Source organism: Indicator indicator, chromosome 4 (assembly GCF_027791375.1).
Source record: "Indicator indicator isolate 239-I01 chromosome 4, UM_Iind_1.1, whole genome shotgun sequence".
NCBI classification, from domain to species: Eukaryota; Metazoa; Chordata; class Aves; order Piciformes; family Indicatoridae; genus Indicator; species Indicator indicator.
In genome coordinates, this window is record NC_072013.1 from 33,167,130 (window position 1) to 33,182,590 (window position 15,461).

Sequence of the window (15,461 nt, forward strand, 5' to 3'; positions counted from 1 at the left end):
TGCAGGAGGGCTTGGACAAGATGACCTTTGAGGGTCCCTTCCAACCCAGTGCAATCTGTGAATCTGAAATCTGGAAGAGGAGCAAGGGTAGGAGTACAACAGAAGGCGGTGCAAGGGAAAGAGGGGGGCCAAGGAGGGGGTACAAGGAAAGAGATGCAGAAGGTATGCAAGGGGGTTGCAAGGGAATGAGGTACAAGAGAACAGGGTGCAAGGGAAGGAGGTGCAGGGAAGGGAGTGTGAGGGGGAACAGGAGAAAGTGCAAAGGAAGGGGGTGCCATAGAAGGGGTGCAAGGGAGGGCTGCAGAAGAAACGGTGCAAGGGAGAGGGTGGAGGGGAGGGGGTGTAGGGGATGGAATACAAGAGAAGGAGTGCAAGGGAAGGGGGTGAAGAAGGGATGCAAGGCGGGGGGGCCAGGAAGGGGGCACAAGGATAGGGGTACAAGTGGAGGAGGGAGTGCAAAAGGGTGCAAGGGAAGTGGTGCAAAGCCACAGCGCAGAAGTGAGTGCAAGGCAAGGGAGCGTATGGAGGAAGAGGCGGTGCAGTGGGACAGGGGTGGGACACTTCCCGTTTCGGCCATAAGAGTAGTGCTTCCCTTCGGGCTTAACAAGAAGAGCCTCATAGGCACCCTGCGGTCATCGCTCCTCCTCCCACCCACGGGGCGGAGCCGGGTCCGGGGCAGGGCAGAGCCCTGTGTGGGGTGGCTCCTGCGCAGCGAGCTGGTGCCGGGCCGCGCCGCTCTGACCGGTGCAGGTGGGTCTGGGGGGAACACACCGTGCTTGTACCCGGCTTTGTTGCCCTCCTCCTCTTGGCACGTTCTTGGGGTATCCCCTTTTTGCACAAGGTCTCCTCCTTTGCACACCCCCGGAGGGCCGGTCCCCAGGGTGTCCCGTTTTGCACCCCCCCCCGCGTGATAGCCCCCAGGCTGCCGTCCTTTTGAGCATCTTGGGGGTGATGGCCCTCTGGGCGACCCGCTTTCCGCACCCCTAGGGTGGTCCTTTCCAAGGTTCTCCGCTTTTCACACGCCCCCAGGGTGATGGTCCCAAGTGTCGCTTCCCTTTGGACGTTTCTGGGGTGGCGGTCCCCGAGATAGCCCCCCGCCTTTTGTACACTCCCAGGGTAGCCCTCGCTTTTGCACCCCCTAGAGTAGCAATCCCCGAGGACCCCGGGGTGGCAGATCGTCGTTCCCGCCCCACTCGTGGGCGGCCCGTGGTGCTGGCACGTCCCTGGTCCCCTCCCCTCCCCGTCCCGTCCCCGTCCTGCGAGCTCAGCCCCGGGGCGGTGCCAACCCGGGGCGGAGGTGGAACCCGGTATCGTTGCCCACCGATTGTCCCACCTGTGCGTGTGTGTGCCCTACCCTGTGTGCCCCACAGCCCCTCCACGATGTCGCGGCCACTGTCGGACCAGGAGCGGCGGAAACAGATCAGCATCCGTGGGATCGTGGGGGCCGAGAGCGTGGCCGAGCTGAAGCGCGGCTTCAACCGGCACCTCCACTTCACCCTGGTCAAGGACCGCAATGTCGCCACCCCCCGGGACTACTACTTCGCCTTGGCCCACACCGTGAGGGACCACTTGGTGGGGCGCTGGATCCGTACCCAGCAGTACTACTACGAGAAGGACCCCAAGGTGATGCTTGTGGGGGACACACCTTTTTTGGGGGTTGGAGGGTGGTGAGAACTCCTCCAAAGCTCTCTCGATGTGGGTCCTGGTTTATGACTGGGGTTGAAGGGTTTTAGGAACCTCTCAGAAATGTTTCCCAAGCTTTCCAGCCCTCCCAAAGCTTTCCTAAGGTGGGCCCTGGCTTTTGTCTGGGGTTAAAGGGTGGTGGGAACCCCTCCAAAGTTTTCTCAAGATTCAATCCTGGCTTATGGCCGGGGTTGGAGATGAGAAATTTATTTGGCCATTGTAACCCCTTGGGTGCAAAGCCTCTTTCCGTGGGGAAAATAGGGTCGTTTTTCCCTGGATTTAGTGATGTTCCCCCTAACTTTGTTGAGTGTCTGGAGTGGACTTTACCAAGAGAGGCCACTGTCCTTTGCTTTGCCAAAACAAACAGCATGCAGCATGGCTGGGAGCAGGGTGCAGAGCATGGGAACAGTGTTTGCTGCCCCGCAGCGCTGGTGTGGGTGTGGTCCTGCCTGAAGCAGCTGCCAAACCTTCTAGGGCTGAATTATTTGAAAGGGCTTTAAAATGAGCCACCAGCAGCTCTGGTTTCAAACAAGCTCAAGCCTAATCTGGACCCAGTGTGGAGGAGCTGGTTTGTGCAGGAGTTTCTCTCCTGCTGCTGGTCTGTGTTAGGGGATTAAGCATTAATCCCTTCCTGACACCTGGACAAGCCCTGTCTGCTCCAATTTCCTCACAGAGAGGTTGGGATGATGCTAACCCAAATACCTCAACCCTGCCTGCATGTTGTATAGGGGTGAGAAGAAGGATGAGCTTCACCCAGGGCTTGAACCTGGGTACCTCCTATATAGCAGAGCTGTGCACCATCCACCCAGATCTACTGGGACCAAACCAGTAAACCCAACTGATCCTGCCTGGCATGTCCCCTGCCCGACCCTGTGCAGCTCCTGGGGAAGTTTGTTGAGTCAGCAACTCCCTCCAGCCTAAATCCTTCCTTAAAACCTGCTGCTGCTGACACCAGGAGGTGGCTTACACAACCTTCCATGTTATTGGCCATATCCTGCACCCATCGTCTCCCCAAGAAGGGAGGTGAGAACACTTTGGTCCTGAGACCAAACCCCCAGAGGATGGAAAAGGAAGCCCGTGTCCCCATGGCTCACTTGGTTCTCTGGTGGCTTTGCAGCTCAGAAGTGATGTTAGGAAACATCTCCTCTTCAAATTTGAACTTTGTACCACCAGTGCACTCAGGGTGACTGTGCTAGACCTGTCCCTGCTTTTGGACAGGGCTTGTTCAAACAAAACTGCCTCAGTGTTACCTCTTCCCAGCTTGGGAAACAGCAGCACCAGGAGAACAGGGTTGGAGCTGCAGGACATGGCCACCTCAGGGTAACCTGAGGAGCTCCAGCTTTCGGATTCCCAGTGCAAACCACTCCTCTGTTGATTATCAAGATTTTTACCTCTTCCATCGAGATAATGCCTGACAGCAGATTCTGGGGTCCAGGGATGCCTCCTCTAGCCCCAGAGAAGGTGACCTGGGGGTGGTTTTCTCTTTCAGAGGATCTACTACCTTTCCCTGGAGTTTTACATGGGGCGGACGCTTCAGAACACCATGATCAACCTGGGGCTGCAGAATGCCTGTGATGAAGCCATCTACCAGGTGAGCATCCCAGGGAGGCAGTGAGGACCCTGACTGGGAGGGTCCAGCTCCTGGGGGATATCCATGTTTTACCATCCTGGCTGCAAACAGCTGCTTGAGCTACAGGTGTGGATGGATGGTGCTCCAGAACCCACCTTCCAAAGACCTGGGGCCACAGCCAGTCTTTGCAGCCTGGCTGGGGCTGCCCAGCCTGGTGGCTGCATGCTGAGGACTGGTGGAACGATGGGGTCAAGCCCCCATGAACTGCAAGAAAGGTCATGGTTGTGTAGACGAGGCCATTAATAACTCTAATCAGTGGCAGAGAGGAATAAAACCTTGACCTAACTCAGCTCCAGCAGCAGGCATTCTACTTGTTGAAGGTTTTTAGGTGGCTCCTTTCTACCCTGCCTGTGCTTGCACCCCTCCTGACCGACACCCTCATATGTGGTTGGGGTTGTTGCACAACAGCTGGAGCAGCTTTTGAGCAAACATGTTCAAAGGAGAGGAACTTCTTTTTTAGGGTGTTCTTATCATTTTATTTGTTGACCTTGCAATGAGGATGACAGCTCAGCTCAGGATGAGAGTGGGAGGGGAAGAGCCTGGGATGTGGTGTGGTGGGACCCTGAAGAAGCAGAAGGTGTGAGGTTATTTGGAAACTAGACCCCACCTGCAGTGCTGGGTCGAGCTCTGCAGTCCTCAACACAGGAGAGAGAGGGAGCGGTTGAAGTGGGGCCAGGGGAAGCCACAACAGTAATGGGAGGGCTGGAAATCCTCTGCTGTGAGGCCAGGCTGAGAGAGTTGGGGTGGTTCAGCCTGGAGAAGAGACAGCTCCAGGGAGACCTTCTGGTGGCCTTTCAATGCTTAAAGGGGCTGGCTGGTCAGAAAGCGGGGGACAGACTTTTGAGCAGGGTCTGCTGTGACAGGAGAAGGGGTTAAACTAGAAGGGGGAGGTTCAGACTAGAGTGAAGGAAGAAATTTTTGACACTGAGGGTGGCAATACTCTGGCCTAGGTTTCCCAGAGAGGTGGTAGCTGCCCCATCCCTGGAACCATTCTAAATCAGGTTGGTTGGGGCTCTTGAGCAACCTGTTCTAGTTGCAGATGTCCCTGCTGATTGCAGGGGGTTGGACTAGATGACCTTTAAAGATCCCTTCCCACCCAAAGCATTCTATGATTCTGTGATTCTCTTTTCAGTGGTGGCAGGTAAGGCTCTGAGGGAAATCCTCCCCACTGCACATACTGAGCCTCCTGGACACACATCCCAAATATTTCTAAAGTGTTTGGTACAACCTAAATCACTTCAGATCCTTCTGTAGGCATTCAGAGGTGCTGCTGAAGTTCAGAGCTGTGTGGACCAGTGCCATGGAACATCAGCACAGCTGCAAGTGGTGCTGGTGCTCCTGTATCTGTGACTGACCAGTTTGGGAGGAGGTGCTGCCCACTTACACATCAGCAGTGCAGGGTCTGGCCCTCCTTCACAGATAGCCATGGAACTGGGGTTGTCCCTGCATACTGTGACCATGAGACATTAAGGAGACCTCAGACTGAGAGGTTTCCCTGGAAAAAGGTGGCTCAGCCCTGGCAAGGCACCACCTTAGTTCCTGCTGAGCTACTTGAGGAGTTTTACATAGGCAAAACCTCTTCCCCCCACAGCATCCTGGGCTGGAAATTGAATTTCCTTGTACAAGTGGTGAAGCTGCTTCTCATCATCTCTAGGGTAATGGGCACCTGGGTGCCTGCACCAGGTGGATGAGAATGCTGGTGCAGCAAGAGCATGGTGCTTTCACCTGTTGGGCTTCAGCTGTGGGGTTGGGTGTGGAGAGAGAAGGAGCCCTGAGAGACCAGTCCAAAATGTCTGGGTCCAGGAGAACGACACCCTGGTTATGGCTGGGTGCCCTCCACTCCCAGGAGCTTTTCCACAGCATGGTCAAGGGCACCTGTCTCCTGTCTAAAGGGTGATGGAGTGACTTTAAACACCAGAGCTGGTCCCTGCCACACTGTGGAGAGAGAATGGAGCTCTTCTGGAAATCACCTGCAGGGCCCTGCAGGGTTGGTGCTATTCCACCCCTCTTGGAGCCCACCTGCAAAAGGGGACAGCAGTGGTAGGCACAGGGCAGCACACAGGGGTACGTGCCAGCAGTGCCTCCCCTCCAAAGGGCTGGGCACTTGGAGAGCCTCCAGCCTGTCATCACCTTCTTCTCATCTGTAGCTTGGGCTGGACATGGAAGAGCTGGAGGAGATCGAGGAGGATGCTGGTCTTGGCAATGGTGGCCTTGGAAGGCTGGCTGGTGAGTGAGCCCCCAGAATGGTCCTGTTTGGGTGGTGGAACACAGCCCCAAGGGTTTTGTGTCTACTGGGGGGAAATACCTAAACCCAGGGGGGTGTTTTTGCTCCAGCTTTTCAGCATAGAGCAAGAGGTGCTGGGTTGCTGGTAATGTGGTGGTGGTGGTAAATGGTGGCCCTGGCTCATGTCCCTGTGTGGTGGCTGCTGTCGTCTCTCCATGGGGAGAAGGACCTGGTGTCTCCTAGATCCCTGGGGAAGTGCAGCTCCCTTTCTCCTCTCTCCCTGGCAGCCTGCTTCCTTGACTCAATGGCCACCCTGGGGCTGGCAGCCTACGGCTACGGCATCCGCTATGAGTATGGCATCTTCAACCAGAAGATCCGGGATGGATGGCAGGTATGGAGAGAGGCATGTGCTCTTGGCACAGCCCCAGGTCCAAGATCAGGCCAAGATCAGGGTGTACCAATGCTTTCCCTAAGCTTGGAGGCTGCTGGAGCTGATGAAGTGTTTAGAACTTGTCAGATTTCTCAAACAAGTTGAACTTCTTCAACCAGTGCTGGCACTTAACATCCCTTCCTGCTGCAGGGAAGCTCATCCCTCATCCGAGGTGGCTCCAGTGGGTAAGGAGATCAGCCCAGTGTCACAGTTCCCATTCAAGCCAATTAGCATCCCAGATAATGAGCAGAAAAAGCCACAAGTCATCAGTGTGATGACCTTTCTTCCAGAGCTGAGTTTGTGCAGATGCCTGCCCTGCATCTGCATAGTGGGGACATCATCTACATCTCTACTAGATCTTCATCATATTCCCACAATCTCTCTTTTCTGGGGCTACCACCCCTCTGACATTCCCACAGGTAGCTGCACAGGTATCCTATGTGCTGTGCTTCCCAGCAGCATCTCACAGGGACTAGTGGTTTGCTCTCCTTGAGAGTTTTCTGATTGCCCTCATCCTCACCTCAGGGCCAGCACCACCATGAAAGCTGCTCCATAGTGAGGATGAAAAAGTCATGTCTCTGCTCCTCGTGGGATGGGAATGGTTTGGTTGAGATGGTACAGGAATGGTGTGGGAAGGTATGGAGAGGCCAGATCCAGCTGTCCAGTCTGGCTCTGCTGCTTGGGTTCAACCATCAGAGGTTGGAAGAAGCTTTAGACTAGAACTTTAAAGGGGCCTACAAGAAAGCTATGGACAGATTTTTTCAAGCAGGGCCTGTTGTGACAGGACAAGGGGTGATGAGGTTAAACTACAAGAGAAGATCTGGACTAGAGAGAAGGAAGAGAATTTTGGATGCTGAGAGTAGTGAGACACTGTCCCAGGTTTCCCAGAGAATAGTAGGTGGGGTAGATGCTCCATCCCTGGAACCAATCCAGATCAGGTTGTTTGGGGCTCTGAGGAACCTGCTGTAGTTGCAATGTCTGCAGGGGGGTTGGACTAGATGACCTCTGAAGGTGCCTTCTCACCCAAACCATTCTGTGGTTCTATGAAATCCATGCCCAGGTGGTGCCCTTTTGCAGCAAGCAGCTGGACCCTCCATATGGCACAACCTGGGGAGGTGCCTGAGGTTGAGTGGCCCCATCACCACTTTTGCTTCCTCTGGCAGGTGGAAGAAGCTGATGACTGGCTCCGGCATGGCAACCCTTGGGAGAAAGCCCGTCCCGAGTACATGCTGCCCGTGCACTTCTATGGCCGGGTAGAGCACACTGCTGCCGGTGCCAAGTGGGTTGACACCCAGGTATGCACCTTTTAGGGCTAGCATGCTGGAGAACTCCCCTTGTGTCCCATCACCTAGCACTGGCTCGTGGCACCCTGGTCATGGGTGCTACCAGCATCCCTGCCCAGGGAGGGTTGTGCCAGTAAAGCTGCTTTGCTGGCGTGGAAAAGGCAGCGGTGGAGCAAAGTGGGGAGGAGAGGGATGTAGGGATGAGGACAGGTTGTGATGTTCCACATCTAAAATAACCCAAAAAGCACCTCCAGCAGGTCTGTGTTCAATGCATAGCCCCATGTGATGGCTTGAATTAAGCTTCTCCTGATCTTCACAAGCCTCTCTCCCTCCCCTGAGTGCTTCTGGAAAACACCAGGCAGACCTGGAGGAGCTGACCTGTGGTGTCCCTGGGGCAGGGTCTGGTGAGGGTACCAAGGATGTCCCCACATGCGAAGCTGGATACAACCCTGAGCTCAGTCGTGTGGGAGGGTCAGTGGGATGGGCAGGGGGGACATGATGGGACACTAGCTGGGGTCATAGCCCAGCTCTGCTGCCCTGCCTGTGTGCTAGGTGGTGCTGGCACTGCCCTACGATACCCCCGTGCCTGGGTACATGAACAACACTGTCAACACCATGCGCCTGTGGTCAGCTCGGGCACCCAACGACTTCAACCTGCGGGACTGTAAGTGGGTGCTGGAGGGGTACTGGGTGGGACAGGGTGCAGAGGAGGTCCCACACCCACCTTATCCCTCTGCTTCTCCCCAGTCAACGTTGGAGACTACATCCAGGCTGTCCTGGACAGGAACCTGGCAGAGAACATCTCCCGTGTCCTTTACCCCAACGACAATGTAAGTTGGGAGGGAGGGATGTCACTCTTCAGGGATGGCTACAGATTGTGGACTCCCGGACATTGCAGAGATGGTTTTGTTGGGTTTCAAGACACCTGTAGTGCTTGGACTGGGATTTCTGCCTCTCATCAGTGCTGCCTGGGGCTACAGAAGAGACAAGGACATTCCTGGGCAAACTAAAAGAGGGAGATTTACACTAGAGAGGGGGATGATGTTCTTGATGTTGAGGGTGGTGAACAGTGTCCCAGGTTGCCCAGAGATGTGGTAGATGTTCCATTCCTGGAGCCATTCTAGGTCAGGTTATCTGGGGCTCTGAGCAACCTGCTCTAGTTGCAGATGTCCCTGCTGACCTTGAAATGTCCCTTCCCACCCAAACCACCCTGTGATTCTATGAAATCCATAGCCAGGTAAAGGGGAGGGAGTGAGAGTGAGCATGTCCTGCTGTAGAAATCTCCCTCAAGTCTCAAAACAGAACCTGATAGCAAACTGCTGGACACTGCTGGCATTTCTCTGCCCATCACTGGCAGCCCAGGGCCAGAGATTGGGCCTCAAACTGCTCTTTGCACCCCAACCCTCTTGCTGAGGGTGTTCTAATAGTCATGGAGATGTTGGGTAGAAGGTTGGACTTGATGATCTTGGAGGTCTTTTCCAACCATAACAATTCTATGATTCTTGCTGTACTACACAGAGGTGTTATGGGTTGTATCAACCCTTCCCTGGGCACAAAACAAGTTATAGAGCAGGAGCAGGTGCAAACAAGCAGCTTGCTTTACCCTGCAACCTGTTTTGGACAGGCCCCGATGGTTTGATTTTTTTTTTTTTTGATTTTTTTTTTTTTTTTTCCCCTCTCCATTTAATCCTACCCCCACCCTGGTGAGAAGAGCTGGTGGCACCACAGCTCCAGATCCTCCCTCACAGACCAGTGGGTTGATGGCTTGTTTTGTTTGAACGGTGAACAGGGACACCTTCCACTAGACCAGGTTGCTCAAGGCCTCATCCAGCCTGGCCTTGAACACCTCCAGGGAGGGGGCATCTACAGCCTCCCCAGGCAACCTCTTCCAGTGTCTCACCACCTTCACTGTTCTGTATCTCAAAACCCCTGTGCTGAAACTGGACATGGACGAGATACCAGGGTTTGAGCTGCTTCCTAAGCTGGCTCTGGGGGAAGCACTGAAGGCTCTCAGCATACCATGTCACAGATGCTTGCCAATACGGGTGCCCACACGGCAGGGAACCCCAGGAAGGTGCAGCCCAGCTGCCTGGGCAGTGTGGTGCAGCCCTGAGGTGTCCTGTTGCCCTCACAGTTCTTTGAGGGGAAGGAGCTGCGGCTGAAGCAGGAGTACTTTGTGGTGGCTGCCACCCTCCAGGACATCATTCGTCGCTTCAAAGCCTCCAAATTTGGGAGCACAGACAGTGTCCGAACCGTGTTTGATTCCTTCCCAGACCAGGTAGGAGCCAAGGTTTCTCTGGCATGTGTCTTGGAGCTCATTTTGATGCCTCCCAGATGCACACCCAAAGCTGGAGTGGTTTTGTGGACCCTCCTGTGCCCAGCTGACTTATGCAGTGGGGTGCTGTCATGTCCTCTGTGTCCCTAGGTGTCACCCATGTTCTCTTTGCAGGTTGCCATCCAGCTGAATGACACACACCCTGCCATGGCCATCCCTGAGCTGATGAGGATTTTTGTGGATATTGAGAAGCTGCCATGGAACAAGGTAAGGAAAGCCCTTGGGTCCTCCTCACTTGCACCCACACCCCCAGCCTGGTTATGATGGAGAATCTGAGGAACCAGGTTTGTGGTTCCTGGTAGCTCAGAGCATGATGTGGAGCACTCAGGTTGGGTTTTAATTAGCATGAACTTGGAGGTGCTGGCTCAGCTGTGCTGCTGGCCACAGTGACTATGTGTGGGTGATGCCACCCACCTGGGGCTACTTTCACCCTCAGCACTGCCTCTCCTCCTGGCAGGCCTGGAACATCACCAAGCAGACTTTTGCCTACACCAACCACACAGTCCTCCCTGAAGCCCTGGAGCGCTGGCCAGTAGACCTGGTGGAGAAGCTGCTCCCCAGACACCTGCAGATCATATATGAGATCAACCAGAGACACCTGGATGTAAGTGTGCAGAAGCCCTCTCTGAAGAGAGGGAAGGGAATGCTGAATGTTGTGGTGTTGGTGTTAGAGGGACGCTCAAACTGATGTTGGGTGTGTGGCTGGGTGGTTCTGGTTTCTCTTTTAGGAGATTGGTGCGTGGGAGAAGCCTTCCCACCAGTCTGTTGCCATCCCACAGTTAGTGGCTATTTTAAAGGCTTCACCCACTTCTCTAGGGGCTTGCCTGGTGGCATTTCTTTGCTCCGTAAAATCATACTGGAGAAGGATGAGGTTGAGGGTACAAAGGAGATGGTGGTTTGGCCTCCTGGTCTGGTAGCACCAGGATTTTGATGGAAGGATATCACTGGCCAAGCATGTGCCCACAAGCCTCTCTCCATGGGGGGTCCTTCTGTCCAGAGACATCTATGCTGGGGAAGGGGACCTCCTTTGGAGGAGGCTTGCACCATCATTCTGGAGCAAAACCCAGCACTCTGGCTGGTGTTGAATGCAGCAGGGACATGGCTGCGGCCCCCTCTTTGGAAGCCATTGGGTGGGACACACCTCAGCAGCAGCACCACTCAGCACCTCTCCATCCCCCACGGGCAGCACATAGCATCTCTGTTCCCCAACGACGTGGAGCGCCTGCGGAGGATGTCCCTGATTGAGGAGGGCAGCACCAAGAGGATCAACATGGCTCACCTCTGCATCGTCGGCTCCCACGCCGTCAATGGCGTGGCCAAGATCCACTCCGAGATTGTCAAGACCCAAGTGTAAGCCAAGAGAGGGAGGTGCTGGTGGATTGCTTTTGGCTTGGGAAATGGTGGTGGTACCAGGCAGGTGAGCCTGGAGCTGTCCCCTCCTTGCCCTCACAGCTTTGAGGACTTTGCAGCGTTGGAGCCAGAGAAGTTTCAGAACAAGACCAACGGCATCACCCCGCGGCGCTGGCTCCTGCTCTGCAACCCGGGGCTGGCGGAGCTCATCGCTGAGGTAACGGTGGAGGGGGAGCATGCTGGCCTCTCACCCCAGGGACACCACTCCAACCTCTGCATTTACATCTTCTAAACAGGCAAATTGTTTGCATCTCACCTCAGTTCCACAAGGGTGAGAATAACTCCCTGCACCAGCACAGGTGAGGAGCTGACCTGCTGGAAATGGCTCTGCAGAGAAGGACCTAGGAGTCCTGGTGGGCAACAAGTTCACCATGAGCCAGCAATGTGCTCTTGGCCAAGAAGGCCAAAGGTATTCTGGAGCACGTTAAGGAGAGTGTGGCTAGCAGGTCAAGGGAGGTTCTCCTCCCCCTCTACTCTGCCCTAGTGAGGCTGCATCTGGAGGACTGGGTCTAGTTTCTGGGGTCCCCAGTTCAAGAGAGACAGGGAACTACTTGACAGAGTCCAGTGGAGGCTACAAAGGAGCACTAGATGTTGAACTAGGTGATCTCAAGAAGTCCTTCCAACCCCTACCAGTCTTTGTTCCTGTGATACTGTGAGTGGTCTGCTTCTGCTTTTCAAGCACCTCTGGCTCTGCTGGGTGGGAGCAGCATTACCTGGTGAAGGTGGTTGCCTCCCATCCCAAATTCAGCATGTGCCTGTGCTCCTCTTCCAGAAAATTGGAGAGGACTATGTGCGGGACCTGAGCCAGCTGACAAAGCTGCATGAGTTTGTGGACGATGACCTCTTCATCCGGGAGGTTGCCAAAGTGAAGCAGGTGAGGGATGTGGATGGGGGAGCACAGGGAAGGGGAGCACAGGCTGGGGGCTGACATTCTCCTTGCCCTGACCCAGGAGAACAAGGTGAAGTTTGCTCTGTACCTGGAGAAGGAGTACAAGGTGAAGATCAACCCTTCCTCTATGTTTGATGTGCATGTAAAGAGGATCCATGAGTACAAGCGGCAGCTGATGAACTGCCTGCACATCATCACCATGTACAACCGTAAGCTACCATGCACCCCAAGCGGACAGCCTGCCCTGGGGGTGCACCTCCACGCCCCTGGGCTGCAGCTAAAGCGGGTGACACCACACTGCTGTCTTCTCCAGGCATCAGGAGGGATCCTGCGAAGCTGTTTGTGCCAAGGACAGTGATCATTGGGGGAAAGGTAAGTTGGGTCATAGAATCATAGAATGGTTTGGGTTGGAAGGGACCTTCAAGATCACCTACTTCCAAACCCACCTGCCATGGGCAGGGGCACCTTCCACTAGACCAGGTTGCTCAAGGCCTGGCATTGAACACTTCCAGGTAGGGGGCATCTACAAGCCCCCTGAGCAACCTCCGTACCCTCACTGTAAAGAATTTCTTCCTAATATCCAGTCTAAATCTTTCCTCTTCCAGTTTGAAGCCATTCCCCCTCTTGTCCTATCACTACAAGCCCTTACAAGAAGTCCCTCCCCAGCTTTCTTGCAGGCCCCTTCAGGTACAGGGTCAGGAGTTTAAGGTATCTTGGAGGATGTCCTTGAAAGCGCCTCCAGGACCTCTCCAGGAAGTGCTGGAGTAGCATTTGTTAGCTGCAAGGCACCAAGCTTGGACAATCATATGCTGCCTGTAATCATGGAAGGCTGAAAAACTTGGTGGCACAACATGTGGGTTGGATGAGGTGGTAATGGGAGATGAGTGGCTACTTGTCTGGGCACTTGATAACTGGGTGTTCCTCACCTGCTTCTGGTACCTGTGGCTTTTCTCCTAGGCTGCCCCAGGCTATCACATGGCCAAAATGATCATCAAGCTCATTAATGCTGTGGCTCACATGGTGAACAACGACCCCACTGTGGGGAGCAAGCTGAAGGTCATCTTCTTGGAGAACTACAGGGTCTCACTGGCAGAGAAAGGTAGCCCACACATGAAACACACTGGGGAAGAGGATGTCTACCCCATGGCTGTCCACCATGAATCCATCATTGCCAAAGAGCAGATCTAACATCCTTTGGTGTGATACAAACCTAAGGCTGGTTACGGTGAAGCCCTTCTGTCTGTTTTGTTGGCAGTGATCCCTGCTACTGACCTGTCAGAGCAGATCTCCACAGCAGGCACCGAGGCGTCGGGTACGGGGAACATGAAGTTCATGCTGAACGGGGCTCTGACCATCGGCACCATGGATGGAGCCAACGTGGAGATGGCCGAAGAGGCTGGAGAAGAAAACCTGTTCATCTTTGGCATGAGGGTGGAGGATGTCATTGAGCTGGACAGGGAAGGGTGAGGGCTGGGGATGCTGTGGGCCTGCCACCATGTTCAGGTGGAGCAGCACCATCTGATGTCAACTCTTCCTTTCCAGGTACAACGCCCAGGAGTACTACGACCAGCTCCCTGAGTTGAAGCAGGCCATTGACCAGATTGCGAGTGGCTTCTTCTCCCCAGAGGAACCTGACCTCTTCAAAGATGTGGTCAACATGCTCTTCCACCATGACCGGTGAGGCCTGGCATGCCATCAGCCCCTGACCTGAGTCTCTTTACCAAACCCATGGTAACCTTGCACCAACTATCTGCCCTCTGGCCTTCACGGTTGCATTTTCTGGCCTTGATGTTGCCCATGTGATGCTCCGTGGGTACAAAAGGCTCTGCCGCATGCGCACACCTCACACCGGCCACATTAAATCATGGGCCAGACCAAGGTCAAGACATGTTCAGGTGTACAACCCTTACCAGATAGTAAGAAAGTTTTAGGCATCTCAAGGGCATTCATGGCCAGAGCACTAAGCAGACAAGGGCTGTGGGTGTTTGCACGGGGGAGATGTTTCTCCAGTGAGCTAACACAGGCTATCTCCTCCTGGAGCACCCATCCAGCCTGTGCTTCAGCACCCACAGGCTTACAGGCCCTGGGGACAATGAGTTTGTTTGAGGCATTTGTGTTGGAGGAAGCTCCAGATCTGGCAACTGTAACCCTGTCTTATGCAACCACCACACCACCATGAATAGGTAGGCTCCTACCTGCTCATTTCTGCTGTTCTTGACTCTTCTTCACTGCTACAGGTTTAAAGTGTTTGCAGACTATGAGGCTTACGTCAAGTGTCAGGAGAAGGTCAGCAAGCTCTACCTGGTGAGTGCCAGCCTTGGGGACAAGGCAGAGCAGCTGCCATAGAATCATAGAAATGTAGTGGTTGGAAGAGACCTCTAAAAGAATCGCATCCAACCATCAACCTAACACCACTGTGGCCATTAAACCATGTCCTGATGGTGCTGGTGATGATTAGAAGGTTGTATTAGAAGGGGTGTGGTCAGTAGGCTGAGAGTGGTGCTCCTCCCTCTCTGCTCTGCCCTGGTAAGGCCACATCTGGAATGTTGGGTCCAGTTCTGGGCCCCTCAGTTCAAGAACTGCTTAAGAGGGTTCAGGGAACTGCTTAAGAGTGTCCAGCACAGAGCCACAAAAACGGAGTGGAACATCTTCCTTACAAGGAAGAGACTGAGGGAGCTGGGGATCTTCAGCTTGGAGAAAATGAGAATAAGGGGTGACCTCATGAATGTTTATAAATACATAAAGGGTGAGTGCTAAGAGGATGGAGCCAGGCTCTGCTCAGCGATGTCCAGTGATAGGACAAGGGACAATGGGAAGTTGAGGCATAGGAAGTTCCATAGAAACAGGAGGAAGAATTATTTCACTGTGAGGGTGACAGAACACTGGAACAGGCTGCCCAGGGGGGTTGTGGAGTCTCCCTCTCTGGAGATATTCAAGACCCACCTGGATGAGTTCCTCTGTGACCTGGTATAGGTGATCTTGCTTTGGCAGGGGCGTTGGACTAGATGATCTCTCAAGGTCCCTTCTAGCCCCTGACATTCTGTGATTACATCTTTCTGGAGTGGTTTCTGACTGTGGTTGAAAGCCACTTATGGTGCCAATGTGACACCCATGAGCGCAAGCCTCCCTCCTCACGGTCCCACCACTCCCCTTGCAGAACTCCAAGGAGTGGACAAAGATGGTCATCAGGAACATTGCCGCAGCTGGCAAGTTCTCCAGCGACCGCACCATCAAGGAGTACGCCCGGGATATCTGGCACGTGGAACCTTCCGACCTGAAGATCCCACCCCCCAACGAGCCCCGGGACTCGGCCGAGGACAAGACCCTCAATGGCACAGCAGCGTAGGGACACGGAGCCGCCAGGGGCTGGGACACCTGCACGTGCGCTGTGACATGGTGTCTGCTGTCTGCTCTCTGCTGGCTGCTGCTGGTTTTCCTATGGATGGGGAAGAGGGGGGAATTGTATAGCCGGAGCGTCACGCAGAAAGCGAACCCTCCTTGGCCTGCTGCTTGCCTAGGTGCTAACAATAAAAGTGCCCTTGGAGCCCAAGGGGCTGAAGCCTGAAATGGGGGCTTG

General features: G+C 54.5%; 1 protein-coding gene across 3 annotated transcripts; it reads left to right on the forward strand.

The window, feature by feature from the left end:
- The first annotated feature begins 1,380 nt into the window (after positions 1-1,380).
- Positions 1,381-15,231, forward strand: PYGL (glycogen phosphorylase L). Of its 3 annotated transcripts, XM_054400048.1 has the most exons (20): positions 1,381-1,623; positions 3,173-3,274; positions 5,461-5,539; positions 5,825-5,928; positions 7,131-7,262; positions 7,803-7,914; positions 7,998-8,080; positions 9,385-9,528; positions 9,700-9,792; positions 10,043-10,189; positions 10,772-10,935; positions 11,038-11,152; positions 11,768-11,869; positions 11,946-12,093; positions 12,198-12,256; positions 12,842-12,983; positions 13,140-13,347; positions 13,427-13,561; positions 14,122-14,188; positions 15,042-15,231. In XM_054400048.1, the coding sequence occupies exons 1-20, from the start codon at positions 1,381-1,383 to the stop codon at positions 15,228-15,230; spliced, it is 2,568 nt and encodes an 855-aa protein (XP_054256023.1). In that variant the 3' UTR covers position 15,231. The 3 variants fall into 3 exon arrangements, with proteins under 3 accessions (XP_054256023.1, XP_054256024.1, XP_054256025.1); XM_054400049.1 differs by lacking the exon at positions 3,173-3,274; XM_054400050.1 differs by lacking the exons at positions 3,173-3,274; positions 5,461-5,539 and having other exon boundaries at positions 5,908-5,928.
- Positions 15,232-15,461: the final 230 nt, after the last annotated feature.